Source organism: Poecilia reticulata, chromosome 3 (genome assembly GCF_904066995.2).
Source record: "Poecilia reticulata chromosome 3, P_reticulata-male-v2, whole genome shotgun sequence".
NCBI classification, from domain to species: Eukaryota; Metazoa; Chordata; class Actinopteri; order Cyprinodontiformes; family Poeciliidae; genus Poecilia; species Poecilia reticulata.
This window is the reverse complement of record NC_088832.1, coordinates 2,056,259-2,073,819: the sequence shown is the minus strand read 5'-3', so window position 1 is coordinate 2,073,819 and position 17,561 is coordinate 2,056,259. Positions and strand designations below refer to the sequence as shown.

At 41.2% G+C, this 17,561-nt stretch overlaps 2 protein-coding genes and 1 long non-coding RNA gene across 4 annotated transcripts in view; 1 reads left to right on the top strand and 2 right to left on the bottom strand.

Moving 5' to 3' along the window:
* LOC103462246 (neural-cadherin) overlaps positions 1-11,018 on the top strand; it is a 353,789-nt gene extending 342,771 nt beyond the window's left edge. The window contains exon 37 of the mRNA XM_008404906.3: positions 5,466-11,018. Coding sequence (XP_008403128.2) covers positions 5,466-6,074 — 609 coding nt within the window. The 3' untranslated portion in view covers positions 6,075-11,018. The remainder of the gene's footprint in view (positions 1-5,465) is intronic.
* Positions 286-2,501, bottom strand: LOC103462245 (uncharacterized). The gene is made up of 2 exons (XR_001776464.2): positions 447-2,501; positions 286-367 (listed from the first exon to the last, which is right to left on the bottom strand). It is a non-coding gene; the product is annotated as an uncharacterized LOC103462245 (long non-coding RNA).
* Positions 11,019-12,151: 1,133 nt separating the features above from the next.
* The window catches only part of dpy19l3 (dpy-19 like C-mannosyltransferase 3), a 56,630-nt gene continuing 51,220 nt past the window's right edge, over positions 12,152-17,561 (bottom strand). For both annotated transcript variants that reach the window (XM_008404908.3, XM_008404907.3), the window contains one exon: positions 12,152-17,050. In XM_008404908.3, coding sequence (XP_008403130.2) covers positions 16,847-17,050 — 204 coding nt within the window. In that variant the 3' untranslated portion in view covers positions 12,152-16,846. The remainder of the gene's footprint in view (positions 17,051-17,561) is intronic.

Here is a 17,561-nt window from a genome sequence, read left to right as displayed (position 1 = left end):
GACTTCTAACTAACTAAGGGCCTGCGACTAATGTGAAAATATTATCATGTTAATGTTACATAATGCACACAATAGGCCCGACACACAGGGAGTGACAAAAAGACCTAAAAGTGAAAGTTTTCAGTGACGGCAGACAGCAACAAAAAGTTTAAAATTTTAAAATTTCATGTTGCGTCAGTATCCCACATCTAACTGTACGAGCTCCAGAATGCTTGAAATGTAGTAAAAGTGTCATAACGGAAGGTATTTTTTTGACCCACATGCAAAAACAACAGAGAACCAATAGTCAGTAAAAGATGCATTTAATATTAAAGCACCAAACAGTATCAGCAGATTCCACGGGGAAGCAGCAACTGGAGCGGGCTCCCTGAGGAGGAGAGAATGAGCGGTGAGTTCAAGGTCTGTGGGTCGTTAGAATTCTGAATGAATTCTAACGTCCCACTTACTTGGCCAGGCGGCAGGAGAGCCGAGGTGAGTACTGGGATTTCCTGGGTGGTTTCGGAGAGGAGGATCTAGCTGTGGGACCACCTGATGTCCGGAGAAATCCGGCGGGGCGGCGTTGGAGGGCGGACCGGTACAAACTTCAGCTCACCGGGAGCAGTTCGAGGGAGGCAGCCAACGAGAGGTTCCAGGTAGGTTAGTATACTGCGGGGTGATTGAGTGGAGGCTCGGGCACCGAAGGGTAAAATCCGAGCGTCACGAGGGGAAGACTACACAAGGAACAGCCAGGAATTCAGAGCTATGAGTGGTTAGGACCATGATGTCACAAGGAGGTATCCTGAAAACGGAGGAACTGGGAGGTTCACAAGGAAATCAACAACGTTTACGCTGATGGCCTGAAGTACCATTACTGGTTAACACTCTGGTAACGATGTGTTGACTGACTCCACTCTTAAGCCCCTCGCAGATGAGACAATCTCCAGCAGGTGTGTAGAGTTCCAGCTTTGCCAGTCACGCCCACCAGAGATCACCCACCAGGCGGCCCCTGGTGGAAGGACTGAGAAACAGCAGCAAAACAAACCATGAGCACCCAGGATCACCACAAAAAGGAGAGATGATATAGTCAGAATTTACAGTGACTTTGTTTCTTTTCTTTCATAGAAATGTGATTATTACCAATGAATCAACTCTTTGGAAAACGACGCCGCTTGCTCTCTACTTAAAGGGGCAGTAGTATGCTAAATTGACTTTTTTGACCTTTACATCATGTTATTATGTTTTTCCCTCATCAGAAATGTTTCTCAAACATTTTTCATACATGTTTGAGAAATCCTTTAATCTCCATGGCAACCACTCAGCTGTGTAAAACGCCTGATTGGACCTAGCCCCAGTCAGGCTAGGTCTAATCAGCCACTCAGCTCCTTCAGACTAGCAATTAGCAAACACCTGGTGGAACTGCACATCTGCTGACCTCATTATATAACCTCAGTGAAATGCTGGTAAAAACATTGTTAAAGGGTTAATAGAGGAGCCATGTTGTGGTGACTTCCTGAAGGCGGAGTTTAAGAAAGAGCAGGAGTTTCTTAAAGAGACAGAGTCAACCCCGGCTCCAGACTAGTTTAACAGGGGGGGCATCAACTTATTTTTGGGGGGCAAAATGAATGTACATAGCTGAACATAGACAACAACATCAGTAGCGTACAGGCTACTTGTTAACAAGCTTAAGATGCTGTATTATTAGCTAGTCATCTTTTAGCTAACTTTACCTTCATCCAACAGCTTTACTCAACTCAGTCGGTTAGTTTGGGGGAAACTGTGCAAAGTTCTTTGCATTTTGCTGGTTTGCTGCCATGATTCTAACACACCTGCGTATCTCTGCACAGCAGCAGCTGGTCTCCTTCGCTGCCGCACAGGTGTAAACCCAGCACAAGCGTCTCAGCGTTAATGTTGCGTTTGAAGGCGGCTCGGAAAAACAGGTTCACGTGTTTACAACGGATTATAATATACATTATTATATATATTAATATATATTAAAACTGATTATTTATACAGTTTTAACTGCTGAATAAAGTGACAGAGGGCACAGATATGGGAAGTGTGGAAGCCCCCACTGTATCAAATCGTTATAGCAATAACAGACAGTTTGCCACTCTGAGGTAAAAACAACAACCAGCTTCCATTCCAGGGGGGGCACGGCTGACTCTGTGGGCGGGCAATGTCCCCAATGCCTGCCCATGCCGCCGGGCCTGGACAGAGTAAATTTCTTTTAAGTCATATTTGATATACACAGCACTTTGATAACAGCTGGAGGTAACATAGTTACTTGATTATGCTATAAAACAGCACTATGTGCCTGGAAACACATAACGCTGGCCCTTTAAGACTTACAGTGTGTTGTCTGGTGACCAACCGGGTGGAATTAAATGTTCTGATGTCATAAAGGGACAACTCACCATCTGGTAATTAGGTTCCAATGTTCCATACATTTAAACTCTAATTAGCCATTTGATCAGAAAGCTAGCTGCTGTTTCATTATCGGTTTCAACCATCGCACATCTAAGGTGAGAAAAGCATCTCTGTAATGGAATTCAATTCAGTTCCTTTATATAGCGTCAGTTCAGCATATGTCATCTCATAGCAATTTACAGGAAGAGAAAAAAAAAACTAAATTAATTATAAGCAAAGTTAAGTGAAATGTGTCTTTTTTTTTCTTTCTTGATCAGTGCTGCCAAACATGAGTCTAAATGTGTTGATTGCCTAGTGCTGGTCCATATGAGAGGTTCAGAGGGTGTGTGAGAGCTGTGGGAGAGTTTTTAGATATTTGGGGGAAAAAAAAATAAGAAACAAATCAGTGTCAGGCTGGTGATCAAAATGTGTGTGTTTCAGTGTTAAATGTGAAGGAAGACAATTTGGCTGAATAATTTTTCTATGCATAACACATTTCCTATGTGTTATCCTACGCTGTTTAAATGTCACAAGTCGTTTAATATCACTATATATGTATCACAATCAGCAACAAGAAGGTACCATGAAGTATATATTATGTGTTCACACATAATAAAGTTTTTAAAAATTTTGAAAAAGAGGAAAATATTCTCAAAATTATTGGGGGATATTGGAAAATACAGTTCAGCTAAAATACAAATGTCAAAAAGTTTTTTTTTAATTCATAGAAAATAAGGACTTAGAAAGTGAATTGAACTCATTCTTTCATTAAATGTAAATATAACGTGCGACAAGTGTATTTGTCAAACTAGCTGGAAAACATGAAGCTTTGCTTAAAATACAGACATATTGACAGCTAATAACTACGCAACAGAACCCCAGAGAAAGGGAACTGAACTATCCCTTTAATTGTAATTTAGAACATTTTGGAGTAAAATCACAATGATTAATGCTGCGGATTAAATATAATTTTGCGTTAAGGCGGGCACTTTTCTTTATTTTTATATTCACTGATGCAGAATGGCGGGTGGTGCTTTTTTTTTTTTTTTTTTACAAATAATTTTAGACTCATTTATGTTTAATGCAATTTTTATTTACAGTCTCTGCAAAAATGTTCACAAGCTTTTGTCCAGATGTGAGGTCCAGTTGCTGTTCACGTCTCTCTGGTCTCTGTTTTTAATCTCAGGAGAGAAAAAAAAAAACCTCAATAAAAAAAGGCCACTTGCCACTTTTCACATAATCAGCTTTACAAAGCCTCCCACTCCTCCTCCATGCATGAGCATCTTTTCATCCTCCTCCTCCCACAGGTTTTTTTTCCATCTCTGTGCCTTTTTTTTCTTTTCTCTTTCTTTTTTTTTTTTACAGTTCTCATGGACTCATATTATTTGTGAAGTGACTTGCAGGTTACTGGGTGTCAGAGTAGCAGCAGCTAAGGCTCAGTCCCATCTCCTCTCCGAATCGCCTCGGCTCATATTTTTATCCTCAGGGTCAGAGCGCTCGTAGGAAATTTTAAACCTTTCACAGAGAATAAACGGAGACGGAAACTTAACCGGCGGAACGTTCTCAGTAAACATAATGAGCCCAGCTCTCCTTTCATTTCTCTGTCACATTTGATTTTTTCCTGCCTCCTCTCCCCTGCAAGCATTTGTGATGGATTCAAATGTGTTCATTATAAGTCAGAGGCACATTTAATCTTCTCTGGCCTCATCTGCATGTTATTTACATTACAGACTTGGATGTTATTGTTTCCATTTATAATGTGCTTGCCAGTAGATTGAGTTAAATACATGTTAATATGTAATTTGATTTAGTAGATGTAGTAACCAAATGTAACCAGCGGGGAGTCTAGCGCTAGTGAGCTACAGTAAAGAAAGACAGAACTTCTTCCTGAGTAACTGGAGCAGAAGAAGAAACACGGCTGCTGCTCATTTATTCAACTATTCCTCTTTACAGGTATAAGTTTACACTATGGCTGAAATGATGAATCAGATTATGATTGATGATTGAAGTAATCAACTAATTTAGTAACCAATTATTTAGTTATTTATTTTTTATCTGCTCTGTACAGTTTCTGAAAAACAAACAAACAATGGTTTGGATTTGGGGAGATTGAAGTTCTTGCACAAAATGTAGTGAAACAAGCGAATGACCCAAAATGCCAACATGCAGTGACTGGCTGGTGTCAGGAAGACACAGGAAGATGCAATTTTATATTTTGTAGATTTGTTCTAAAGAAGTATGTCTTCTACCCAGAACATGTCAAGTTCTAGCTTGTTCATTTGCATCTTCTAATATTCTATAAAGAAGTTTGTGTGGATAAATGAAAAATGTCCAGAATGTACCAATTTTCTTATCTGATTAAGTGAATAATTGATAGAATAATTGATTACTAAAATAATCATTAATGGCAGCCCTAGTTTACACATAAACTTACACATACAGGTGTAAGTGGGGTTGCTGTTAGAATGCGTTTTATTACCAACTATTTCTGTGTACTTTGTCATTGGTTGGTAAGCTTTAGTCATAGTTAGCTTGTAGCTCATAGCAGATGATGCTAACGCATGTGTGAAGGTAGCATAATGCTGTGTCTCCCAGCTGACAGCCTTTGCTCATGACATTTGGTTTATTCTGCATCTGTGATTTGTTACTGCTGTATGTTTATACTACATGATTCATGAGAAACCTTTAGTGTTCAAAAAAAATATACCTACAAAAAATATACCCATATATTTAACAGTAATAAACAGTAAAATTGTACTGTTTTGGAAACAGTATTGGAAAAATCTGTGAACTATAAAAAAATCAAAACTGTTGATTTGATCTGAAGCTGCCGTTAATAAATCAGCGAAAACAGAAACTTTGTCAATGTTTTGCTAACGTCAAAAAAACATATTTCATCAGAAAAAATAAAAACAAGAAAAAAACAGCTCACCATACTGTCAAACCCTTTTGTATAAATTGACGTTTCTGTTAAGCAAATTTATTTTCAAAAAGTCATTTATTCAATTATCCCCTTTTCTTGCTGCGTTGTACCGCTCCATGCTACGCTAACGGCGTCTCGTCACATTTTGTGTCTCCAGAACGCCTACGACATGGCGGAGCTGCAGAAGTCCCTTCAGCCAAGCCCCGCCCAGTCGGTCCAGTACTGCCGCTCCAGAGCGCTGCACCACCCGCCGCCCGCCCACCACCTGCACCACCACCTGCTTCACCAAGCTCCGCCCGTCCCGGCCTCCGCCCCTCCGCTGGACCCCCTCAGCCGGACGTCCAGCTCCACCACCCTGCCTCCCTCAGCCGCCTCCACGTCCTCCACGGCCACCACCACCGCCAGTCTCCGCAGGGACGTGCCCCCCAACAGGCCCCCCGCCCAGGGCCAGGCACGCCCCTCCCAGCTGGCGCGGCGCTCCCTCTCCTTCTCCAGCCAGGACCTGGCCCGCTACCTGTGTGAGATCATCCGCGACGCCGACCAGCACCCGGACACGGGGCCCTTCGACTCCCTGCAGGTGTTCTCCACTGAGGGTGGGGGGTCACCCGCCGGCTCCCTCAGCTCCTTCAGTTCGGCGGGGCTGGATGGGGGGAGCACAGGGGAGGGGCCTGGGGAGGCGCGGCGGGAGGAGACGCTGGGGGAGTGGGGCCCTCGCTTTGAGAAACTGAGAGCTCTGTACGAGCGAGCCGAGGCCAGCGACCTCTGAGCGACGGGACTCTAATAACAGAACGCCTTATAAACCTTTGAGACGGTTAGCGGTGAGGGAGCAGAGTGTGAGAGGCTGACACTCTCACTCCGGTCTGTCTCATAACCCGCGGTCCGGGTTGTTGTAGCCCTTCAGCGGGACGACTGCTTTCTGAGAACAGACATCATCTCCAGGTGAGATTAAGGCTTCAGAGCGTCCTGAACACACCGAGTCCTTCTGAGGCCGTTTTTATTTCAAATCAGCACCAGTGAAAATGTATTTTGTATCTTGTTGCTGCTGAATGAGAGCCGTGTAAATAAGGGACATGCGTTGCACACTGCACTATGACATCATCAGTTTCTCATACAGAGATGGAGCCTTGATTCTTTTTTTTTTTTTTTTAATATATATACTGTATTATGTTCTGCCACTTGGCTCCATACAGTTTCTGAAGTTTCGTTTCAAGTTTTTATGACAAACTGAAGACTCGTTTCGACGATGAGATCAGGGCAGATTTTCCTCTGGAAATACTTTTCCTGGAACCTTCCAGCCTTTACTGGCCTGTTTTCTCATGGCGGCTGAAACTCAACCTGAGTGTTGACCAGTTCCTCAGCCACAGAGCGCAAGAGAGAGTTTCTAAAGCCACAAAGTCAGATTTTCAGCTTTCAACCTTTCTAACTTACATACTAACAAGTTGACAGTATGGGTTATCTACAGAGGAGAGAGTTGCCCCGAATTAAAATAACTTCAAAGTCACATAAGTGCTAAGTGTAGTAGTTGCATTTTTAATAAATAAATCATAAAAGATGTCTCTTAAAGTAGCATTCACCAACACCAACAGCGTCTCCTCTCTCAAATTTAATGACAAATTTTGAATTTGAATTGATTTATTAAGAGATGGCATGTATTAATTACCATAAGTGTAGTAAAACACACTAATTTTCATCTGTAGTTTCCAGACTGGTTGATGGTCTAAAACAAAACACACACACACACGGTCAAAGACACACAAAACAGATTTAATAAAAAAATTACAGGAATTGTTTAATATATTGAAATATGCAGCTCAGGTTGACAGAAAATTGAAGCCGTTGATGAGTTTACAGTGAAGAAACTGTTGGCTTGATAAAACAAAACTCTCTCCAATAGAGAGAGAGATAAAAATACTCGGTTCCTACCAGAACCTTCTGGGTGAACTTCCTGCCTGTCAGGTTGGACCTGCTGGTCACCATGGAGTGGCCCCTAAGAAAAGGTTCCTGGAAAAGGTTCCTGCAGGTAATATGTCCCCGGATGCCAAGGGTTGGACTTTTTATTTATTTTTTGCTCTTTAAGCTCAGTTGAGTACTTGAGTATTGGTGAAGTGTTTGGAGCTCCAGCACTCTGTGGGTTGTAAGACATCAAGCCGTCTCTACTTAGCACCGCGCCCGCGTCTTCATTTCATTTCCTATTCTCATCCGCTCCGCCGCCGCCGCTCATTGTAGCTCACCCAAGGGGGGCCGGCGGGGGCCGCACGAAAATTCAAACAGATCTCTAACAAAGAGGCGCGAGTGGACGAGTGGCCCGCGGGCCGGGTGGGGGTGAGGGGGGCGGACGCTCGGCCCGCGCGCCTCCACAGGCATACCAAATGTGGCAGCTGCTACAGACTGTTTAAACAGGCGGTCGCTCAGCGGAATACAAACTACGCAGAGCGGCTTCCCAAGGTGACAGCTCGAGAAATTCAAATAAATGGAGGAGCAGGTCGGAGGAGATTTAAACGGATTATTCATACAGACGCCATAGCAGGAGCACCTGTGCATTGAAATCATACAGAAATATCTGCACTGTCTTTCCCACGTCACCAGGGGATTACGGCTTTGAGTTTCCCCACCACCCTTTTTCTTAAACTACACAATCCTCCTCCTGATGCTTTTGACCCAGTGAGAAGAATTTATCTGGAAAAGAACAAAGAGGAGAAATAAACGCCAGAAAGGAAGCAGGGTGCAGGGAGTGGGACGGCCCAGCTCCTCTCACCTTTCATAAGAGAGGTGATTACATGGTGGAGGGCTGGATCAGAGAGGCAGAGAGCGGTCGGCTCTGTGATGACAGGAAGGAGGTGTGGATGGAAATGTAGGCAGGAAGCAACACAGTCAGTGACACATCAAACAGCCTGACCTCTGCTGTGGCCAGCAGGAAGCAGGCCTACTGGGACGGCTGGTCACTCTGGTTGGCTTGAAGAGACATTGTTCATCCTTGCAGTAATTGTAGCAAAAAGTCATCAACTTTATATCGCAATTATAAAGAAATGCACAATAAAGAAAATTTATATCGATGCAACCAAGCCGTGCACACAATAAATTTGGAAATGTTATGTAAGTTTTATTTTAAAAAAATGTTTTGTACATATTTGTTAAAACTGTCACCAAGTCGTGATAGTTTAGTGTGAGACAGACAACCTGTGAAAAGGTCCATGTCCTCCACCTCCTCCCTGAGCTGCTACAGCCGTCTGCTGCACTACCAATCAGAGTCAGGAGGAGGGGCTTAGTGCTGTCAATCAATTTACGTGAGCGCGCTAATATGCTAATGGCAGATACACAACTTATCACAGGAAAACTGTCATCAGTGGCTAACTAGCATTAGCATTCACATCAGGCTCTACTGACTGGGAGACGCAGTAGCGAAGCAGAGAAGCGTTAGTGAATGGACATGATTGACAGTGATAAGTCCCTCCTCCAGGCTCTGATTGGTTGTTTTCTAGGTAGCACTGGGAGAACTGGGAAAAGGCAGAGTATCTCATACCATTCCATCACAGTTTCAACAAATATTTAATCAAATATTTTAATAAAAGTTACATACTGCAGCTTTAATCAAATCCTAAAGAGTCAAACTACACTGATCCACTCCAAATGGAGGTAAAATAACTTTTTAAAAAAGAATTACACGCCATGATGGAGTTGAAACAACACTAATAGTTTAAATGTAACACACATCACATCAGTGTTGAATTTACCCAACACTAGTGTGTCAAATGTTAACAGTATCAATGTGTTAATTTAACACTGAATAAAATACATTAACTCTATGGAAAGTTTTAAATGTAGCTCAAAATAAAAATCTGAATTTTTTAAAATAGTAAATCCAGAATCCCAAAATTCACTTACCAGATCAATAGATGCCACTTAAACTGAAACTGAAAGTTAAAGTTTGAATCCAGCAGAAATTCAAAACACACATTATATAAAGCAGCACCAGGCCTCTTCAACCTTTATAACCCAAAGAGCCGTAAATGTCACATGATTTACAAAATATATATATATTGGAATTTTTGTTAAATAGCTAATATAAGAGTGTTGTTGACATGTTAAAAGAATATATAATTTATTTTTATTTTTAGGTGTTAAAACAAAACATTTTCACAGAGCAGATCTATACACTTCTATAGAGTATTAATATTTCAGGAAAATGAGGTTAAAACAATCAGCCTAGTTTTGACAAGAAAAAAAGAATCTTCCTTTTCATTCTGTTGTGAAAATGCAGTGCAAATATTCCATTAAAATGTGTAAAACTAATAAAATCTGCATTTGTTTTTATATCTATATTTGAAAACAGTTTGTTCTTTACAGTTTTTAGCCAAAGTTATTAGAGACCATTGGAGGTTGAAAAAGGCGACTTGCTGATATAGAAAGGGTAAATTTAATGACACAGATCAATCTCATGATAAGTGTAAAACAAAACAATAAGCTTGTGTTTTTAACTGGTCCAACACAGGGACACATCTTGAAGTTGCAGGACTCTGGACCTCGACCCCAGATCTGACCTCAGATAAGAGGAGGACATGGATGGATTGATTACAGCGACTAGTTCTAGGAATAAAATGTGAAATTAAAGAATTTTAAGAACTTAAACCCCTTCTAGACCAAAGATATTTGATATATACACCACCGATACCTATTGATGCATATTCAACACATACTGAGTCATTCTAGAAGCACTTTGGTTCAATCTGGTAATGTTCTGCCCAATTATGACTAATTTAGCCAACTTGTAAGAAAGATGTTACATGTCTGACTGCATCCTGTTAGGTTGCTGGTGAAAAGTCATATTCTTAAAAATGTCATTTTTAAACGGCACATTTTTCTGTGTTTATTTTTATTTTATTTTTTTCCTGCTGCACAAAAATGAAAAAATACATCCTAACCTCACGGTTTTATAGGTTCCTACAATATGACCACCGCTAAGTGGTCAGGTCAAATGTGTGACAGCAACAGAATTGTCCAGTAACGAGCGGAGTCTGTCGGGTCCTGGTCCGCTCCACCAGCAGCTCGGCCACAGCAGAGCTTTCTTTCCTTCTCCGGTCTTCATCGCATCAGAGCCACGGCGGTAAAGAGGTCACCCTAATGAGATCAGGTCAGGTCGGCTAAGCTAACAGGAGCTGACGGGTCGCGGTCGAGCTGGACAAACCAAAGCACTGCGTGAACTTTCACACAGCGGTCAAATCCCAGATTACAGCTTTCCAGAAATGTTCTGATGAGTCATGTGTTGGGTTTTTAATTCTATTTTTTTAATTCTTATTATTATCTTGCATTTGATTTCCTGTCAGACTGTAGGGACTTTGGGATGTCTGAATCGTTTTTTCTTCAGCGGACTGAGCCTGAGACGGGAAGGACTGAGTCGCCTTCCTCTTCATGTCTCCCTGACGATCCTCTGATCCACGAACCGTTTCCTTGGTGTTGTGTTCTGGGTGCAGCCCTGTTGTGAGCAAACGTAATGTTTTTACCTCATTTGTAAATAACAGAGAGAGAGAATTATGGCTTTTTGTCAAGAAAAGCAGCATAGGCTTGCAATGTGCAGGGTAAAAAAAAAAACGTAAAAAATAAAAGTGAACATATTTTCTATTGATATGATGGTGATGAGCTTTTAACAGTTATATAAGTGTTTTGTATTTGCTTTCATCTCTTTTTCTCAATAAATCCATTTATTTGCATCAGAGACTGAGTGTGAACAAAGCAGCTGGATACTTACTGCACCCCCACCCCCCCAGCCTCCCTAACTCCACCAACCCCACCTCACACACGCACACACACACACACACGCACACGCACACACACGCTGCCAGAGTAAAGTTTGCATGTGCTCATCGTCCTAATGGAGGGCCTTTTCTTCTTTTCAGTGTGGAAAGATTTTAAAAACTAGAACTGGATGCACAAGTTGGAAATCATGGTGAATTTTCTTGAGTCCACATGATGTCAGTTATAGATATAGCCTCAAAAATGTACACAAGCCTCCGTTAATATTTGGAATATTGCTCCAGGGGAAGTTGCGCCTCGATCACAAGCCTTTCATTGCCGTCAGCACGCTTCTGGCTGGACTCTGACTGGATGTTTGACCACTCTTCTCATGTGTTAGTAGGTCAAAACTTTCTCATATTTTAAGTCAACCTAAAATATATATATATATAAAAAACATTGCTTTTCATATCACAGGCCCCAAAAAACTGGTTCTGGAGCAAAAAACGGAGGCTGACACAGCGCTTCTGGAATGATCTTGATATCAACCCTACTGAAAATATTTGGACTATGTTGAAAAAGTGTGATTTTTCTGACTCTTGTATTTGAATCTTTGCTGAAGAGAAAATCGTCTCCATTAAATTCAAACTTCTGCTGCAAAATTTAGTCTTTAAACAGAACCTCTATGTTATTAATTCCACTCTGAGAAAAGAACTGTTCAAATTTGCCCAAAAACCCAAAATCAGACATTCATGACTATGAATGTAGGGAAGCTTCTGACCAGCACCGTAGAACACAGAGTAAAATCTGCTTCCAGAGTTTGGTTTCATCACTTTGTTTTGCTGATCATAATAAAGATTAATACCCAGTTTTTCTGGGTTTCCACGTGAACAGTGGGAGGGGACCACGTGGCCCCCGCCTCCCAGGGTCCCATCACATGTTGCGGGTTAAGAAGTGGCGCTCTGGGTCCCGACTGAGCGTCTGGACGTGACGGAAACGATGGGCGACACCAGACTCCCTGCTGTGAGGCTCCAACATGCAACAGGAGGGAAAAGAAGAGAAACAGATTTCTGACCGGAGGGTCTAACACCATGACGGACAAGGAAACAACACGGCGGGGGTGGAGAGTACTTTTATTGAGCAAAGTTTTTCGGAACATAGATGCGTTTAATATAACATGTAGAAAATAACAGATTCGTCCTGTAACAATGACTTTGGCACTAGAACTGGCAGAAACTGACTCACTTCTGCAGTACTGGCTTCATATGAGCCGAGTGGATCCAGGACTGAACATTCCTCCTTCACAGAAACAGACACCATGTTGTCATTAAAGTCCATACATTCTGAGGACGTCCTGAATTATGTTTCCTTAAAGTTTTCTGCAGGTGGATGTGTTTGTACTAAATGTGTCCAAGAGACAAAGACCAATGTTTTACACATGTTCCTTCTTACACTTTCATATTTGGCACAACACTGCATGATCACATCACAGGGAAAACACCAAAGATATGTAATGAAGGTGAAGAGTCCTGTAGCTCCTTGTAAATGTATGAATTCATTTTTTTCAAAGCCTTTTATAACAGAGTTCATTTATTTTATCAAGATTCTTGTGACACACCGACACAGTCGTGTTGCAGCGTAAAGAAAACGATATATGGTGGGCATTTTGTCTCATAACTCATTCAATTAAAAGAAAAGCTTTATTTATCCCAAAGGAAACATCAAATATTTGATTTTGGTGATGATGTGGACAAGAAGGATCTCCAGTACCAGTCAGCCTTTCAACAACTCTTAAGAAGCCTCTGACTAAAGACTGTCATGACATGCTAACAGCAACTCAATAGGGTAACATGCTAACAGCTCAATAAGGTAACATGCCAACAGCTCATTAGGGTAACATGCTAACAGCTCACTAGGGTAACATGCTAACAGATCAACAGGGTAACATGCTAGCAGCTCTGGCAGCAAAGACAATGCTACACAACTGAGTTTTCCATCAGTTGTTGGAAAGCTCTGCTGACATCCACCACATTTGCTTGTGCTGCTCCAGTTTAAACTGACCTTTCAGCATGACAACCATAAACATGCATCTGCTGTTAATCAAACAGAGTGGCTTAGTCAAAGTCCAGACATAACTCAATATGAGAATGTGTATCTAATCTCTTATGAGTGATCTGGAGCTAAAACTGAAATACTTTCTTTACAAAATGTTGAAACCCATTTCGTTTTCAGTCCACCTCTGAATTATACACGACTTTGTGTTGGCATTAACTCTCATGATTTAAACAGAAAAATCTTTGTTTAAACTGATCAAGTTGGCCAATGAGATGCTACAACATCTGACAGAATGTATCTGAACTCGTGTTTAGACACATGAAAACATCACCAGTGAACTTTATGTCTAATGCTCAAAACGACCTCAGAATATAATTAATTCTGGAGCAGCAGCACATCCCAAATCATTCAGGAAAAAAACAAAACAAAATAAAAAAAACCCCACTCCAGCTGAAAATTAAATTTGCCATTTCAGAAAAATATTCTAGTGTTCCATGAGTTCCTGCCCCTGACGTGTCAGCCGTGCTGAGCATCATCATCCAGCAGCTCATTGACCTTGTTGCTGTTTTCAAATCCACATCCGACACCTGATACTGGAGCGAACAGCCAGAAAACTGTTTGAGCTTCTCTCTGCTGTTCTTCAGCAGGAATCGTCCTGCTTGTTACAGAACACCATGGGCCCCGACAGCAGAACCACCAATCCCAATATGTATGGAAATTACTAGTGCTGGAAAAATATGACATTAGTACACTCCTATTAAGCAAACATAATGGAATCACTTTCCTCTCAAATAAAGCGATCTGGCATCTACTTAATTAAACAATCAGCATGAAGGCAGGACAGACGAGGAACAAGCGCCGCCGATCCGATTGGTATGCATTACGACGGGAGTTAACAAACGACACGTTTTCAAAAGCAGGAGGGTGTAAATTATCAAAGAGCGACGTTCCTATTAACATGCACACAAATACTGGAAAGCTGGTGTGTGAGGAGACACACACAGACACACACACACACCAGCGCCTTGTCTGACTGGCATCTACATCTCTGTTTCAATCAGAGCCTTTCCTTAAGCCGAGAGGATAAAGGAAATAAGGCTGTAGATCATTATGGATCCGAGTTGTGATCTGCTCTCATTTCTCTACTTTTCTTTAACATGAGTCTGTTTTTCCACCCTCTTCCTCCTCCTGGGTTTCATATGAGTGTTGCCATACCTCGGCAACCCTCCGAATTATTTGGAAATTGCGGCGAGGAATCAGTGCGGTTGTCAGCCTGCTGCAATTTCCTCACAGCTTCCATTATTCATGCGTGTTTGTATGCAGGAGCGACGGCAGTGAAAAGGTTGAGGCTGCCGCTGACGAGTCACAAAGAGAAACATGACGGCAATCACAACAACAAAGGCGACACAAATATCACCAAGAAGCTGCTCTGACCTCAGATGTGTAACCAAAAAAGAATAATTATCCTCAATGTTTACCTTTTAGACAATAAATGGTTACAGTTAACCCTGAGGCCAAACAGTGACAATGTAGTCCGAGTTTCAACAAAGTGAAGCTAATCCAAATGTTAGCTCTGGGCGCTTCTGACCGACAGCAAACCGCTCTGTAAACTGAATCAGCTGTTCAGGGAAGAAGTTGGTTCATCATCAACCGCATTTGTTGCCAACTTTCATGAGTAAAACGATGCTTCAGAGTCAGCTTGACTTTGTTCTGAAAAGCATTTGGATCAGGGAAGCACCAGGACTGAGACACAGAACTGCTAATATGCTAGCTCATATTAGCTTAAAACATTTTAACCAATATATTGTATTTCACTTTGACGGTAGAAAACGAGTCAACAAGTAAAGGCTCGATTGTACGGAGCCTGTCTGTAAACATGGGAGGAAATAAAATAAGTCCAGGACTTGTTATGATTTATTCAATAAATACGTTGTTCCCACAGATGTTCCCACCAGACAAGAAGAAAAAATATTTTACTCATTAAAATATTTTAATGTCACAACAGTTGCAATGTGATGTATGTATTTAATTTGGCAGTATTGCCCTTTTGGATTTCACCTTAAGAAATGTTTTCATGTAAACTATGTTTCTATAGCATATTATATCTGAGTGTTGCTGCTGCTGAAGTTTCACCATCAGATGCCAAATCTATTTTTAAGAGTTTCCAATTTTGCTGTGGAATATTTTAATCAATACTTTGATTGGCTGCCAGCTCAGGAAAGTGTCTCCGTATTTAAAGGGTAAATTTGACACTAGTGATAAAACATTTTTCGCTTCTACTGTAGACATTTTGTATAAGTTGGAATTTGACATAAGTGCTGGTGAGATTTTTTTGACTTTTTAAGGTGAGAACTTCACTCTCAAAGAGGTTTATGTCTAACTTTATTGATGGGTAAACTTTAATTTACATCTTTAAGTTAGCTAGCATCATCCCAGTTAGCTTAGCTACCGGAGTTAAAACTGCCTTCGTGTGTCGTCAATTTGTTTTGAAACAAATGTTGTCATGTCCCTGTTCAGTGAAACCCTGACCCTAAAATGCATCTTGTAAAATGTCCAAATTTAAGGACTGCAACCCTCGAAGGCCTTTGAAGGCTGACTATGTAACAGCGAAGCAACGGAGGCTGTCTGAATTCAAAGGCTCCTCCAAATCCATACTTTTCCCCCTCAATTTGATGGAAGAGTCTGGAGTATCTTTTTTTTCTCCCTAAGCCAAACTGATTTTTATTCGTGAAACAATGGCGGATAAAGTGGGAGAGCAATAGCGGAATACGGTTTTATATGAAAGTATATTAAAATCTGGGGATTAAAAAAAGATTAAAGCGATTGTATTGTTAGGTTTATGTCATGTTCTTTTGCGAAAAAAAAGAAAATAATAAAAATGTAATTTAATAATTTAATTGAATAGGAAAAACATTTTTCCAGCTTGAGTTAGCAATGTAACTGTTGCTAGGCGACAGGGGGTAGGAGTTTACACAAGATACATTGGCAGCTTGAAAAGTCCTCGAAACTTAGAACAACAGAGATTAGTCAATAAATTCATAATTCACAGATGTTTTTGCTGATGTTAGGTGTGAGCAGGTCTGCTTGTACACAGAGGCAGATCGCTTAGATGAACTGATATGGTGAAAAACGTCCAGAAAACACTTCATCTCATACAGTCAGAGATTCATAATGTAAGCATTGACACTTTGTAGAACATGGCACCATCACCTGAGATGAGTGGCAGGCAGAAAACGGCCTGGAATGATTCAGTTCTTGGTGGAAACACACTGCTGCCTTAGAAAATATCTAAAATCTCAGATCCACAAACCAAGAAACTAATAAACCAAAAAAATTCCTTTATCGAATTTCTGAATATGTAAACAAATCTATGATATTACCACAAAACTAATTAATAATTTTTTTTCAACTTCTAATTCATATCGCTTCAACTATCCATCTTCAAATAAATCATAACTGCCCTGATGTTTTGACTTTCAGGGCTCTATTGTGTTCATATAGAAACTTCATTAGTTTTAATAATTTCTGTTTTCTTAGACAAACATGATCTCAGTAGCAAACAGCAGCATTTTTAAGAGTTGCTTTAGCTCTCCGCTAATAGCAAAAGTGCAACCCCGGACTTCACTGGCCCGCTGCGCTGACGCCACACTTCATGGAGTCATGCTTAGCCAAGAACAAAGCAACATCAAAATAAAAGTCATGATCACAGCTCTGTACAGTAGGGAAGTGCTCCCTCTGGTTGTGTTTCTGGTCCCGCTACTGCTTCACGCCGGGCTCGGAGGACGCTTTGCCGCTTTTCTTACGTTTCTTCTTGAGCCTGTAGACGTAGAAGGTTTTGTTCTGGAATGTTCTGGTGAACAGCCCAGTGTAAGCCGTGGCGTCCGTCTTGATGGCCTCGCAGAAGCGAGGGTGGGAGGCGGGGACAAGGTCTGGCTCGTTCTCACCTGGTCCATCCATGATCTGAAGGGGAGGAAATGTGTCGCCGTCAGCAGCAGCAGAAAGTCGGTAGCTACTGTATATTCTTTATTAAACACAACATGGACAAATGAAGATGAACTGTGTAGGTGGACAGACAGCCTCCTGCTTTGTGATCCCTCAGTCTCCCTTCAATGACCCTGAGAAAAACGGCTACACTGACTTTCAGTGCTTAGTGAGGAATATCGACTGATCCATTGATAAACACTCTACCTCAGAAAGCCTGGACACAGAAATGCCAAGTTTAGGAAGTAGATATCTTAGAAAGTCAAGAAACTGTCATTTTAATTTAAAAAATAAAAGGTTTTATCACTAACTCTGCCAGAAGAGGTCAGTTTTACCCCATCCAATGTATGTACATAGTCTGGTATTTATAAAAATAAATATCTCCATCACATTGTTTTTAAAAGTATATCGTACACACAGAACTGTTTTCAGGAAAGTTTTCATCTACATCAGTGTTTCTCAACCTTTTTTGGGCCAGCGCCCCCCTGGC